At 40.4% G+C, this 15,015-nt stretch overlaps 1 protein-coding gene across 19 annotated transcripts in view; it reads right to left on the bottom strand.

The window, feature by feature from the left end:
- The window catches only part of RUFY3 (RUN and FYVE domain containing 3), a 128,636-nt gene that overhangs the window by 26,492 nt on the left and 87,129 nt on the right, over positions 1-15,015 (bottom strand). For all 19 annotated transcript variants that reach the window (XR_013484111.1, XR_013484110.1, XR_002324928.2 and 16 more), the window contains 4 exons: positions 13,037-13,098; positions 10,893-10,958; positions 8,226-8,295; positions 558-650 (listed from right to left, as the gene is read on the bottom strand). Coding sequence is in view for 15 of the 19 variants with exons in the window: in XM_020988517.2 (XP_020844176.1) it covers positions 558-650; positions 8,226-8,295; positions 10,893-10,958; positions 13,037-13,098 (291 nt within the window). In the remaining 4 variants the exon portion in view is untranslated. The remainder of the gene's footprint in view (positions 1-557; positions 651-8,225; positions 8,296-10,892; positions 10,959-13,036; positions 13,099-15,015) is intronic.

Genomic DNA, 15,015 nt, shown 5'->3' with positions numbered 1-15,015 from the left:
TTCATTACTTAATCACCGCTAGCAAGTTTGGTTTGATGCTTTTCTACAGTATACATAGAAAATTCAGAAAATCTGGATGGCTGTTAGTGTATTTTTATTATAATGAACATATAATATATAACGAACATACCATAATGAATAAACATATAATGAATATGTATGAATAATATTATAATCAATATATAATATCTGAGTAGTAAGAAATTACAGCAAGTATTTCATAGGGGAGATATGGAAGAAAAAAATAAAAACAGACACAAAAACGGATAAAAATTGGGGCCTTTTAGAGGCAAATTGCTCTACAACAGCACTTGAGGATTTTTTTTTTGCATCACTGATAGTTTAGGAATAGTTTTATTCTTCCCCATTTATCAATCAATCAGCAACAGGTTTCAGGCACTGCTAAGCAGTCAGAACTAAGCACAACACTTTTTTCTGCTTAAATCAACTTAACGCACACGTTCTTAATTCCATCTGGATTGTTCAAGTTTGGGCAGTGCTGGGGTCCTTGCAGGCCTGGGGGTCTTTGTCTGTTTTACAGGTACCACTGTACTCACCTTTCTATTGGATTCCAGTATGTAGGAACTTTCCTCTTTGACACGTTCCATTTCTTCTTGTAGCGTGATGATCCTGTTGTTGGCAACTGCCAGCTGGGAAAGAAATCAAACAACTGTCTGGTGGAACACAGATTAAATTTGATGGTGCTCCTGAAACCTTAAATGCCTTTGAACATCATATACTTAACCATTTATCACTGATGAGGACTCCTGCAGTTTCCAGTTAGGCTCTATTCAAGATATTCTACGGATTTAATTTTCTACTCACAACTGGTATCAATTATGTATCACTTCCCACCAAACTTCACATTATCTAATGACTTGAACAGTCAGCAGTGCTGTTCCCTGCTGTTCACTTCATTTGCTCTCCTTTGGAGTGATGAGCATGCTTGCAGGTAGTATGCATTTTACAACAGCTAAGTGCTATTCTTACTTCCATTTAAAACAAAAACAAAGCTTCTGTAACAAAAGTGTCAACAACGTCTAAGAGTTACAAGTGGGAAAAGGACAGGACATCTAGAGGAGGTCATTTGTTCATTATAAGGGACGGGAGAAAATTATTTTCAACCCCATAAGGAATTTTTAAAAGAAAGTTACTAGAATATGTAATTTCAAAGTAGCGTCTAGAATCTCAAAGAAAACAATGAAAAGAAGAATGAAAGGGGTCTAACATTACCACACAGCAAACTAAAAAAAAAAAAGTGGCATCCATGAGGATTATCTGGTATTGGATGAAAAATAAATAGAAAAATAGATCAACGAAACTGACTAGGTAAAATGAGCAAGGCCCAGAAATAAATGATCATAGCAAAGCAATGTCCAATAAATCTAAAAATGCAAATTACTAAAGCAAAGATCCATTTGAAAAGAACTCACAGGAACTCTGTAAAGGAATTTGGAAGCAAATAGGTTTAGACTAGTATCTTACACTATACAGTATAATAATCTCCAAATGGATATGCAACCTTGGGAGAAAATGTTATATAAACAATTCAAACAAGAATGGAAGGAGACAGCTTTTGCAAACGAGCTTAGGTGAAGAATTCATAATAAACAAGATATAAAGGAAATCACAAATTTAAAAGATATGCACAAAGAAAATTAAGGCAACTAAAATAAGAAGAGGAAAAAAGTCTTTCCTACAAATATCTGTGGGAAAAGCCTGATAACCAAGATCTAAAGAGAAGCACAAACAAATAAAACCAAGAGCCTGTCTCAACAGTGAAGCAGTCCAAGGGCGTGGGCAAAGAAGTTTCCAAGAACTTCTTTCAAATTACAAATAACCACAACACAAACACATGCAAACTATTCCAACCACTTAAATAATAAGAGAATGGCAAAAGAAAACGATTCTGAGATTTCACCTCCTGGGATCACAGATGTAGACAGGGAAGGGCCATCAGAGATTACCTAACCCAAACTCTTCATCTTATCGATGAAGATACTGAGGCCCAGAGAAGCTGAGTAACTTCTCCAAGATCACACAGGCAGTATGTGGCAGAGCTCAGATCTGAACCCAGGTCCTTTGACTCTTTCAACTACACTACTTCACACCCATCAAAAAGACTTTTAAAAAAAGGGGCAAAAACAGCCAATGATGGAAGGGGAAGGAGAGTCTATGAATTGGTCCAAAAATTCAGGAAAGAAGAAAAAAAATCATGCATGCCCTCTGACCCAGTAGCCTCACTACTAAGAATACAACTCAAATATGTCAGTGACAGAAAGGTCTCTCGTGTACTTTAAAATAATATAAATAAAAACAATACAAAAAGGTTCTTCAGCTTAGCTTAAATATAATCATCAATATTTCAGAGGAAGTTGATAAAACACCCTTCCCTCCCCTTGGTAGAGACACAGCAAACAACTGGGGTAGAATGCTGCCTAGCCTGTTCGATGTATTTTTTTTTTTTAAGTAGCAATAAAAGGAAAAAGGAGATGAATAAAACTACTTAAAAGAAGATTTAAATATGAAATTTAAACTGATTTAATTTATTGACATTCATCCAACTAAAATGGATGCAGAGAGAAGTGAAAAGAATTTCAGAAATCATTGTTTTAAACCTCTTATAAAAGAATGTCAAGATGTATTCATATTAAAATGAATCGTCCTAAGAAACACCAATACCATTACTGTCTACTCAGTCTGCTGTTGATGTCACTGCAAATAAATCTGTAATTCATGCACTGTGCCCATCCTGGATACTTGGAATTTACAGACCTAGCGAGCACTTCTCGTTGGTTGGAGCAGTTTTATACAAAAATGTCATTTTCTGCATTATCTATAAAGAATTTTCTCAAAATCCTCTGAGAGTGAGCTGCTACAAACGAGTCTTGTCACAACTAAGATGTCTATGAAAAATTGATATGAACATTCTCATGTTACGTGATTATAATTCACACCCCAAGATTCTATGTGAGGATCACAGCTTTATAACTAAAGGGGCCACTGGAGGCCCCCAAAGTCCCATATTTTTCTTCTGCAGAGGAAGATACTAAGGCCCTGAGAGATTAAGTAACAAAATCATATGGGGGCTTAAAAATAATAATACTCCCATTCTGCCCATCAAGAAAGAGTACCCAATCAACCCATTTTCTTTGCAAAGGTGGGGAACTATGAATGAGGAGCACTGCGTATTCTCTGATTAAAGAAAGGAGACACAGAGAAGTAGCATTCATTAAGTGCCAGGCACTGTGTTTACCACTTCACAAGTATCTCTTTTGAAAGGAGGGGGAAGACATTTGTAAATGAAGGCTAAAAACAAAGGTTACCGATGAAAATTCAAAAGAAAATTTAACAGTCTTTATTCAGTCAAACTCTACAACAGTCTAAAGAAGTCCATTTATAGAACATGACCAGGGTGGAGGAGATCTGGGGGAAAGTCCCAATGGAGGGTATGGTGAGCAACATGAACGTCAGGGTTGGTACAGACCTCAGAGGTCATCTGGTCCAACCTGCATCTGAACAAAGACGCTCTCTACAATAAACTAGACAAATGGTCAGCTTGAACTGACGGGATTTCAGTAAAATTTATCCAGTCAGAATGAGTGAGGTAGGGAGAGGGAACTAAAGTCACATTTTAGAAGCAGGATTATAAAAAACACTGATTTGGGTATTACTCATATAAAATATTCGGAAAATCCTCTAATAACGTCTTAGGAATAATTTATACCACAGGCCTGATTTTCAAGTGAAAACAAATTACAATTAGAGGGAAAAAAGTTTTCTTTTCCCCTTGCTTTTTTATTTTAGGAAGAGACAGGAAATTCTGCCTAAGACACACTGATTCAGAATGATAGCATACTGTTTCTGGTCCTTTTTAAGGGCATGATTAAATACCGAACACCCTACTTATCAGTATAGGCACTACATCCACACCTACTCCAGGAGACTGATCAGTGACAGCTCCAGACCCAGAACCTCCATGGGCCAAAGGAATCTGGGGCATTTGGACAACTGCTTCAGCATTCCTTCCACAAGGGCCCTGGGACGTGAAACAGCTAACATTTGTCACTCACTCAGAGCACATGATACAGTGGAGCTGCTGAACCAACTGTACTGGGGATCAGTAGCAGAACCGAAGAAACGAGGCAGGAGAGGACTCGTGGCAGCCATACCCAAAAGGAATCTCACTATAACATGCTGAAAGATGGTCACAGAGCCCGTGGGAGGAAGAACCCACTATGGGCTGGGCAGGCCACGGGGTGGCTCTAATCATTAGGATGCCTGTTCTAATATCAAATCTAAACTTGCCTCTTTGCTCCCCTTTGCTCTTGGGGGAAAACAAAATAGGTCTAAACCACCTTCCACAAGAGGGTCCTTCAAATGCTTGAAAACAACTCTCGTGTCCCTCTCTGACTCTTCTCTTCTCCTGGCTACGCATCCTCAGTTCTGTCAACTCATCCTTACTGCTGTTCAGTCATTTTTTGGTCATGTCTGACTCTCTGACTCCATTTTGGGGTTTTCTTGGCAGAGATTAGTGGAGTGGCTTGCCATTTCCTTCACCAGATCATTTTATAGTTAAGGAAACTAAGGCACACAGGGTTAAGCGACTTACTCAGGGACACATCGCTAGTAAGTGTCTGAGGTTAGATTTGAACTCATGAGAATGTGTTGCCCTGATTGCAAACCCACTGCCCTATTCATATGATATGAACTCAAGGACCTTCACCTGGACACTCTCCCTAGTTCTCAACGTTCTTCTTACACAGTCCTCGAGATGAGGCCTGTCCAGAGTACAGTGGCTGATCATCTCCTTATTCCTGTAAGCTGACCCTTGATTGAATTAGCCTTTTTAGCTGGCACATCACTCCGCTGACTCACAGGACTTACAGTCCACTCAAACCTCCAGTGTTTTCTGCTTTTTTTTTTTTCCAGATAAGCTGCTTCCTAATTGTGCCTCTTCCATCTTGTACCTGTGAAGCTGACTTTCTGGGCACACAAGGACATTCACCCCTATTGAATTTCATCACATTAGATTGAGTCCAAAGTTCTGGGCAACAAGGATCTTTCTGAATTCTGAAGGTTGTTCTCCTTAGCAAAGAAAACAGAAGCATGACAAAACCAAGGAACTCGGCCACCTATGTTACTGGACAGCGCCGTCCTATCTACACCGAGCAAAGATCCCTTCCCTTCTCCACCACACTGCTTGCTTCTCTGTCTGGCCACAAATCTGTAAAGCAAGGTTCAGCCTCGCTGCCTCGGGTCTCCTACCAGAGGACGCCCCACACATGTGTCTAATTCCTCTCCCCAGTGGATCTGCTCTTCCTCTGGGTGAGCTCTTTCTCTGGTCATTTGTTACCGGAGTTGACAACGACAAACCTGCTCAATTTTATTTCCTTAGTCTCAACACCTCGACAACTACAATCCACTTGTCTTGCACTGGTCAAGTTTGGCAAATCTGACCCAACTGCCCATTCATTCTATCCATCAATCCATCAAGACTTAGTAAGAGCTTGTTATATGGGAGGTACTGTGCTAAGTGCTGGGAATATAAAACGAGGCAAAAGACAGTCCCTGCCCTCAAGGAGCTTGCAATCTAATGGGGGAAATAACATGCAAACCCTTTACCATTCCACATACCTTTTCTTACTTACCTGGCCTTTTCTTGAAAACTACCTTATGTTTTTATTTCCTGAGCCTTCCTTCTCAACCGACCTTAATTTTCATTACGTCTTTTTTTTTTGGAGGGGAGGCAGCGCGCTAGGCAATGGAGTTAAGTGACTTGCCCAAGGTCACACAGCTAGTGTTATTCATCTGAGGCCAGATTTGAACTCAGGTCCTCCTGACTCCAGGGCCAGTGCTCTATGCACTGAGTCACCTAGCTGCCCCAATTTTCATTAAGTCTTTAATGATTCTTATCAAGACTTAATGAACCAAAACTCATTAAGACTTGATTTTGCTCCTCCACCCCCTTTCCTAAGACCCAGAAGTGGAATCTAGACCAGTCTCTGCACTGGGAGAGCTTTCTAAGTCTCCTCTCCCAAACCAACCTGTCACCTCCTCCACCGGCCCAAACCCTTCAAAATCACCAACACAATTTCCTTCTCATTCTGTTCATCACATCCTTCTTTTTTCTCCTGCTCCTCTCATGGAAGGTGAAGTCAAATTCTTAGTAGCTGTTCTGATTGTTTGAAAAATGTATCTCCATTATAGATAATTACCTTGTCTTTACAATTTAGCGGAAGAATACCAGTCAGGCCTTCCTTGATGATTTGGGTTTGCTCAACCAGATAAACAGAGCCAGTATTTTCTGGCACGCCTGTGCCACTGTATAACCCCCCAGGACTTAAAAGAACATAGCACAGGACATGACTAGCCTGAAGGTGATTGGGTGACTGAAGAATGGGGGAAATATCAACACATTCATTAAATAGGTTTGAATGCTGGGATTAGTTGGAGCATAACTTATGTCTCTTAAATTCTCTGCACCATCTGAATTTCTTTTTTTTTAATTTTTAAATTAAATTAAATTATTTTAAAATCAGAATTTCTAAGACACAAATCTCCAACTAATTTAAGTTCTTCTAGGAAGGAAAACATGGCTAAAGACAGAAGAATCTGCAACTGGCCTGAAGGGGACAATGGAACAAAACCAACTTTCTTGCTTCTGCCCCAGGAGGGGGAGGGAAACAGGGTTGGGGAGGATTTTCCTTTTTGCTATGTTTGCATGTTTCTTTTTATAGATATAGTTTAAGTTGAAATATAATCTTGAAATGTATTTAACTTGTAATAAACTGCTTTCTACTTTAATTTCTCCTCTTTGGAAAAAAAAATCCAATCTGTAATGTTAACTATATGCTAGTTTGTAACTTGTTTGGACAGTTTTAAGAAGTTAAAAAAAATCTGCAAACCATGCTGTTTTCTTCTTTTATTAGGGAAGTGAAAAACTGAGAACAGAAGGGGCTTCATCATTTCCAGTGACCTCAGATGAGTTTTTGTTCTTAATCTGTTTCCTCTCCTCCTTCCCCAACAAATCATAAAGACCTAATGAGGAAATCATCGTACCCAAAATAGTCTTACATTTTACTGGATAATTAATTATCCCATAAATGCTAAGCCCAGGAGCAGGGAACTTTGCATTTGAAATACGTATTTCCTGATGCCTTAATTAATAAAGCATGGGACTGGCCAAAGTCTTGACTGAAGTCTTCAAAATGAAGACTAGGCGTGGTTTTTGGGGTTTTTTTTCTTCCCAGCCTTTGGAAAGCACCTTTTGAATTCCCCTTCTGCATAAAAGCACAACAAAATCAGACATAGGAGCTTTTTGCTGATCTCCCCCTCACATCCCCCCCAGTTCACACTCTTAAGACTGGAAGTACTTTTCTACTGCTATTTGCTTTGAAAGAAAGTTGGTAGCCGTAAGACCATCAAGTTTGGTGCAGGAGGTAGTGGATGTCAACCCACTTGAATACCCTTCAGTGATTTCACTGGGCAGCTCCAAGTTATCTTGACAAAGAGTTTTGATAATAAAGCCAGCTAAGAGATCATATTTAGATAGCAGTCTAAGGTTGCAAAGTACTTTCTATGCATTATCTCAATGGATCCTCACAACAACTGTGAATTAGGTGTTTTAATTACCGCAATTTGCAGAAGAAGCTTTCAGAGAGGTTCAAGTCACTTGCCTAGGGATACTTTATCTCATAAGTGTCTAAGGTGGCATGCTTAAGAGAAGCTTAGAAGGTTTTCTTTGCTGGGTGTGTGGGTTTAATGACTAAGTGATAGGAAAGGCTTCTAAAGTTCAATGTCAACTGCTCTTATTATTACTCATGCAATAGTCTGACCAAAAGTACTGATTCAGCATAAACAGTGTTGGATCAATTTTGCATGAAAGTAAAAATAAATTATCAGCACCTCTCTCCTAGGCATGAACACAGCAGCCTCATAATTACAATCAGCAATGTCCTCAACTTGACCAGCCACTCTACACAAGGGCCAACTGATAAAACTATTACACGCTCCATCTAGAACCTATGAATGTTTTCTTAGATTGAAAAATTAAGACTGAATAGGGTCTTTGGAGGGCAGGTGTTTCTAAGTTCCACAAACTCAAAATTCTCAACAAAAGGAGAGTGAATCTAATTTGCATCCAAGATGAACCACACACCAAAGACCAGGAAGGTTAGAAATGCTTCGACCCAACCACCCCAGAAATGCCTTACCACACCTACCTCCTCGGTCAGCTTGGTGTTAGACTTTTCTAAGGCATCCACTTTGGCCTGAAGGTTGTTTACTGTTGCACTGTCAAACAGGAAAAAAAAAGCACATTTGAATGGTATCATTTGAAAAATAGCTATCATCAACCAGCAAGCATGATTTTATTATTCAACACTGAACTTAAACATTCCACCGAAGTCTATTACAATACAGTCAATGAATGTCAGGGAAGAATGATCAGCAAAGCCATTAGTAAGGTCATGCTCACACTTTCCACTAATAACTACCATCCTCTCTTAGCCTGAACTGAGATTGGTAACGATTGTGAGATTTGTCTTTAAGGATAATATTCTTGAAGAACCCCCAGTGGAGATCCAGGTTACTTAATATTGGGACATAATGAAAGTTATAAAGGAAATACTGAATCTAATTTAACAAATTATTGTCCTTTCATTCAACATGAATTCAGTGAAGATGATGACTGCATATTACTTTGCATAGTAATGAGAGTGATGAATAAGAGATTGGTCTCTACCCTCACAGAGAATATAATTTAGTAGGGGGACATAATGAAACTCCATTAAGACCCTATAACTGATTACTGATAATTGCTCCTGTTTGGTATAGCTGGTCTGTGTCCCCTCCCCCATCTACTGTCCTCCCACCTCACCACCCTCCACCCCCACGACAGCCACTTGAGGTTTCAACAAATGCACACAAAGTATTCTTTTGTCAAAAGTCCCCCAAAAGATCCAACCAACCAGTCCATTCAGCATTTATTAAATTGAGTTTGTATTTAGCACTAATGATGCTTTGCCCACCTATAGTTTACAGAGCACCAAGTACTTGAAACGCATGCCCGTGGGGAGCACTAATGATGATACTGACGGACTGGATGGTTACTACAGTCCATAAGTAAAGCGGAGGACAGCGAAAGGCCAAAGACCCCAAAACGAATAATTGTGTACAAATCCCCGAGGAGCTAAATTACTGACTGATCCACTGAAAGAGAAGGCTTCCCTCTCCTCCTTGGTCAAGTGCTGAAGTCACATACCTTTACAGCCTTAAAAACCCCTTGAAAACACCAGGTGAACCACATGTTCATTGATCTGACAACCCCAGAGTTGGGGTAAAACGACGACGCCAGGGGGAACTTAGTTCCAACAGTGACGATTATAAAAAAGAGACGATCAACCCAACAATAAAGCACTTACTAAATTCCTACTATGTGCTAGACACTGAGGATGCAAAGGAAAAAAATCAACCAGTTCCTTCAAGGGGATTACACGCTATCAGGATGGACAACACATGCATTTTAAAGTCTATTCGTATATATATTCGAAAATTAACTAAATACAAGGTAATTTTGGGAGGGGAAAGCACTAGCAGCTGGGGGTTGGGGGTGGGGTAGAGGTAATAAAAAGCTTCAGTAGAAAAGGTAGTGCCTGGACTTTGTTGAAAGGAGACTAGGGAGTCTAGGAGGCAGAACAAATGAGATCCATAGAGGTAAAGAGCTTTTGCAAACCTCCAAGGGCGATATTATTCCAGAGGTTAGCTACAATTCCAGGCACTGGGTGGACAGCCTAGGCAAAGGCAGGGAAGGGAGATACAGGGTTTGAGAAACAGCATAGAGGACAGCTGGGTAGAAGGCAGCCAGGTGGTACAGCAGATAGACTGTTGGCCTGGAGTCAGGAAGACTCATTTTCTTTCTTTTTTTTTGCTTTTTGGTGATGCAAGTGTCAACTGTCTGATTTGAACTCAGCTCCTTTTGACTTCAAGGCCAGAGCTCTATCTACTGAACCACCTAGCTGCCCCTGGAAGACTCATGTTCATGAGTTCAAATCCAGCCTCAGACACTTGCTAGCTGTGTGACCCTGGGCAAGTCACTTAACCCTGTTTGCCTCAGCTCCTCAACTGCAAAATGAGCTGGAGAAGGAAATGGCAAACCCCTGCAGGATTTTTGCCAAGAAAACCCCAAATGGGGTCATGAAGAGCTGGATGTGACTGAAACGAGTGAAGAGCAACACCACAGTTGAGCTGGACCAGAAGAGTGCATGAAAGGAATAACACCTATATCACAAAGTGGTAGCACTAGGTTGGAGCTGGACTGTGCTGGGATGGAAAGGCCAAACGAAGAGTTTACATTGGAACCTTTAGGGTTACTGAGGGACATGCTCACTCCTAAATGTTTGCAAAATCAGTTTGGTTGCTTTGTGGAGCAGGGCTAAAGCTTGAAGAGAGGAGAACAATGAGAAGGCTGCTAGAACCGTCTAAGCACCTAGTGATGTGGGCCTGGACTATGGTGGTAGCTACGTGAATAGAGAGAAAAGGGGGGATGAACACGAGACTTTCTGGAGGCAGAAACAGGAAGACTTAGGAACTGATTGGGCCCAGGGAGTGTTCCTGGGGAGCCAACATTTAAATTGCTTAAAAAGCTTATAACCAAAGGGGAAAAAAAGACCCCACCTGGGCTGAGTTGGGGGTCTATTCCTGGTACTGCTGAAGCACATTTAAGCCAAGAGCCCTCTGGGGACATTACCAACGACCAGGAGATGCTTCCGGCTAGAGCACCTGTGAACGGGGCACGCCCCACCTCTAGTACCTTTCAGCCAATCATCTTCCCTTTCCCCTTCCCTCCATTAAAGTTTAGGTTAAGGTAATAGTACTTATTGATTAATTACTTCAAATGTCTGTTGAGTTCTTCTACATAGTTCTTCTGATCCAAAATAGCAGTAATTTGGCCATCTCTGGGAAAAAAAGAAATGACGATTACCTAATAATACAATAAATATTATATATGGTAAATACTTAATGACCCAAGAGTGATGATTCCCCTCCTCCCTTTTCACAAAACAAAAAATTAGGATCATGACACAGAAACAGGTCCAGACAAGGGAGCTGGGTGCCAGGACGCAATGCCCTTGTAGGTCCAGTGAGCCAGGCAGCCTGGCGTCCTGCCTACTTGCCTTAGCACGGAGTCAGCGGCAAGACCTGGGTTCAGGTCCAGTCTCTGACACACACTGGCTGTGTAACCACGGCTAGTTATAGAAAAGTCCTATACTGATGAAAGGGAGTTTCCACACATGGAATGCCCACAATTCATAAAGTCTTTCTACAGGTTTAAAAACTTGAGCAATGTGGGTTGTTAGTTGTAAGAGGGAAATATTCCTTAATTCTTTAACTGAACTGCTTCCGCCTAGCAAATATGGACTTGCATCCTGACAGCCACAAGACATGATTTAATTACAGTCCATTTCTCACGTGTAACAGGGTCTATTCCATTCTGTCCAATCAATCAATGCGTCCACAAACATTTAGTAAATACCTACAACATGCTAGACACTATGGTTGGCACTCAGGATACAACAGGGTGATGTGATTTTTCAAGGTCATCATTTACTGTAATGGCATGATGAACGCTGTTGTCCTCTGTAATCAGAGAGGACCAAAATGACATCACTATGTTGGGGTCCAGGTGCAGTGCATCCAACTGTGGCTGAGAAGACCAATATAAGCCAGGAAGGCTCTACTACAGGTCAGGCACAAATAGGCCCTATGACCATTTGGGTGGAGATGTCTTTAAATCTGCGTATCTCGCATTTCTGATGATGTTTGTACATGTTTCTGCCACACACACACACGTATCCAAGTCACTACAATTTAAAAATCGATGAAATCTCTTAATGGATTCGAGTGTTGGTTCACATTCTGGCTTTGACACGTACAACCTGCACTGCTTTGGTCAAATTCCTTAAACTCTCTGGAACTCAGTTTTCTTACCCAGAAAATGAAAAATCTATGTGGAACAGATTATTTCTAAGGTCCCTTACAGCTTTAGGCGGTATGATCATGTAAAATCTCTGTGGACAATAGGAGGAGAAAGAACTTGGGAGCTGAAAAAGATGTTTTTTCTAAGACCTAAGTATTCCAACATGTACAAAGGTACACAGGTCCAGATTTTAATTTAGAGAAATGGAGCATGACATGACTTTCCCAAACTACAGGATGACCACTGCAGAATAATAGGAAAGAGACCCTGGAGCCGGTCATCCACCCTCCTCATTCTAGGGATGAAAACCAGAAAAGTGAGATGATTTATAGGAGATCATACCTCGGTCATAATCAGAACCCATCTCTCCAGAATCTTGGGTTGAAGGCTTTTCCACCAGGATGGAAATGCCTCTTAGCTCTAACAGGGAACACCACAATAAAGAGCTATCCCAACCAGGATGAAAAACATCTTTGTAATTGTTCCACATCTATTCATTTATAAGCTGACCGTAGTGCATCTATTTTTGGTCTATTTCTACGCTGCAGAATGTATATTTGAACAAAAATTTAACACAACTCAAAAGTCTATGATTAGACTTTTATTAGTTTATGATTAGACTTTAATAATAAAAGGGAGGGGTACTGTTTTATGAGATTGAGAAGAAGCTACAATCCACTGAGCGAACAAATCTTTTTGAGTCAGTGACTCTCTAAGTGTGGTCCGGGGACTCCAGACCTTTTCAGGACTCCTAAAGATCAAAACTATTTTCATAATAATACTAAAACATTTACATTTCTAATATGGTAAATATCAATAGCTTGGGGGGGGTGTCCTTAATAATTTCTTAGAGTGTAAAGGAATCCCTGAGACCACAAAGTTTGAAAAGATTCTGACTTAAATAAACAATGCCCTTTAAATAAGACTTCAGGCATGGTTGCCCTTTCCATGGCCAACATTGTGAAACTGACTGACCACCCCTTTATCATGGAGCCCCAACAACCAAAGAAATTAAGCAGCAGGAAAAGGAAAACGACTTCTCCTTGTCTTACTCACCCTTCACTGCCTTTAGTGCTGTTCCCATCCTTGAGATACATGGAAAAATCTATAACTCCAACCTAGAAGAATAATTTCCAAGATTTAATATGAAATTTGAGTTTCACCATCCCCTGTCTGAACAGGTCCTAAGTTTCACAACACAAAATTTTAGCCAGTCATTCACTTATTCAATCAGAAAGCAATTATTATAATAAACACCTACTCTAAAAAAGTAGGCTAGGAATCAGACTAGGTACAAGGCACGTAAAGACAAAAAGGAAGCTGTTCTACTGGGAGAAAAAAACAGAAACACACTAGATCTAGGTAAGCACTAGAAGGTGGGGAATCTGGGCTCCTGTGGGGGAAGCGGCACTTTCACTGAGCCTCAAGGGAATACAGGAATTCCATGATGTAGCAACAAGAAGGGAGCACACGTTCCTGATAACAGGGACGGAGACAGAAGACGGAACACCTTGCTTGGGCATAACCAGGCATGACATTTACAATACACTCAGAAAGATAGACAAGGAGAACCAGAGCATGAAGGGCTTTAAAAGCCAATCACAACAGTCTGAACTGTATCCTTGGCCAACAGAGTGACATGGCAGGTCCCGCACTTCAGAAGCACTATGTGGTGGCCCTGTGGAGGACAGATGGCAGAGGGGAAAGCCTGGAGGCCAGGAGACCAATTAGGAGGCTTTCACAGCAGTCCAGGCAGCAGGTGATAAGGACCTGAACTAGGGTTGTGACCTTTCAAGTACAGAAAAGGTAAAATTTACATAATCTGGCAACTGACCAAACAATGGAGGAGTAAGAGGCACGAGAAGAAAGGAAAGAATGAGGCCAACATTGACATGGCATTTTGCAGTGTGCAAAGTGCTTTACAAATATTATCTTGTTTGAAAGGTGTTTCACAAATATTATCTCATCTTATCCTTACAACAACCCTAATGCGGAAGTTATTATCCCCACATAGGAAACTTAGGCAGGGAGCAGTAAAGTGAGTTGCCCAGGGTCAGAAATGTTATACGTGTCTGAGGCAGGATTTGAACTCAGGTTTTTCTGACTCCAGATGCAGGCTCTATCTACTGTACCATTTGGCATGATGGAGACTGGTGATTTGCGATGAAAAAGATGTTACCTAGTACTGAAATTAATTAATTCAAATTAATTTATAAATTAATTTATCAAGTCATGCTTCTGTCCTGATCACAAATACTTGTATCTATTGATAAACATTGTGATGCTTGAAGAAAAAAAAGCTGGGCTGAGGAGGACTGGAATTTTGTGTGACATAGAAGTAACTTCTCTAAATAAAAAGGATGAAAAAAGAGGGTACAAGGACAAGAGAAGTCAGGAGGATTTGATCTTCGCTTAGTGTTTCTCTTAGCCCCCTTCTCACCAAACCTAACCTCCTTCCAGTGTTCTTTAAGATTCTCATTTTCTGAAAGAGAAGGTGGTCTAGCCACACCCGATCTCAAACTACATTATAAAGCAGTACTCAGCAAAACAATCTGGTATCGGCTAAGACATAGATAAAGCAGTGGATCAGTGGAACAGATGAGGTACAAATGACTTACAGTAAATGACCATATCTAGCATATGATAAAGCCAAAGATCCAAGCTTCTGGAACAAAAACTCATTATGTGACAAAAACTGCTGGGCAAACTGGAAAACAGCATGGCAGAAACTAGGTATTGACCAGCATCTCACACTGTATGCCAAGATAAGGTCAAAATGGGTGCATGATTTACACATAAAAGGTGATGCCATAAACAAATTAAGAGATCATGAAATTCTCATGTACAAAGTAGAAGAGAAAAAGAGAATTTTGTGTGAAACCATCAATCTGTATTATATATAGCCTATTTTTTATGAATGTATAGTAAATTCAGCATGCTACTTTCAAAGCTAATAAAAAAAAAAGGGAGAGCACAGAATAGTTTATCTGTCAGATTTATGGAAAGGGGAACAATTTAAGACCGAAGAAGATATA

The sequence above is a fragment of the Phascolarctos cinereus genome, unplaced genomic scaffold (assembly GCF_003287225.1).
Source record: "Phascolarctos cinereus isolate Bilbo 61053 unplaced genomic scaffold, phaCin_HiC Scaffold_9;HRSCAF=440, whole genome shotgun sequence".
NCBI classification, from domain to species: Eukaryota; Metazoa; Chordata; class Mammalia; order Diprotodontia; family Phascolarctidae; genus Phascolarctos; species Phascolarctos cinereus.
This window is presented reverse-complemented; position numbering and strand designations above follow the sequence as displayed.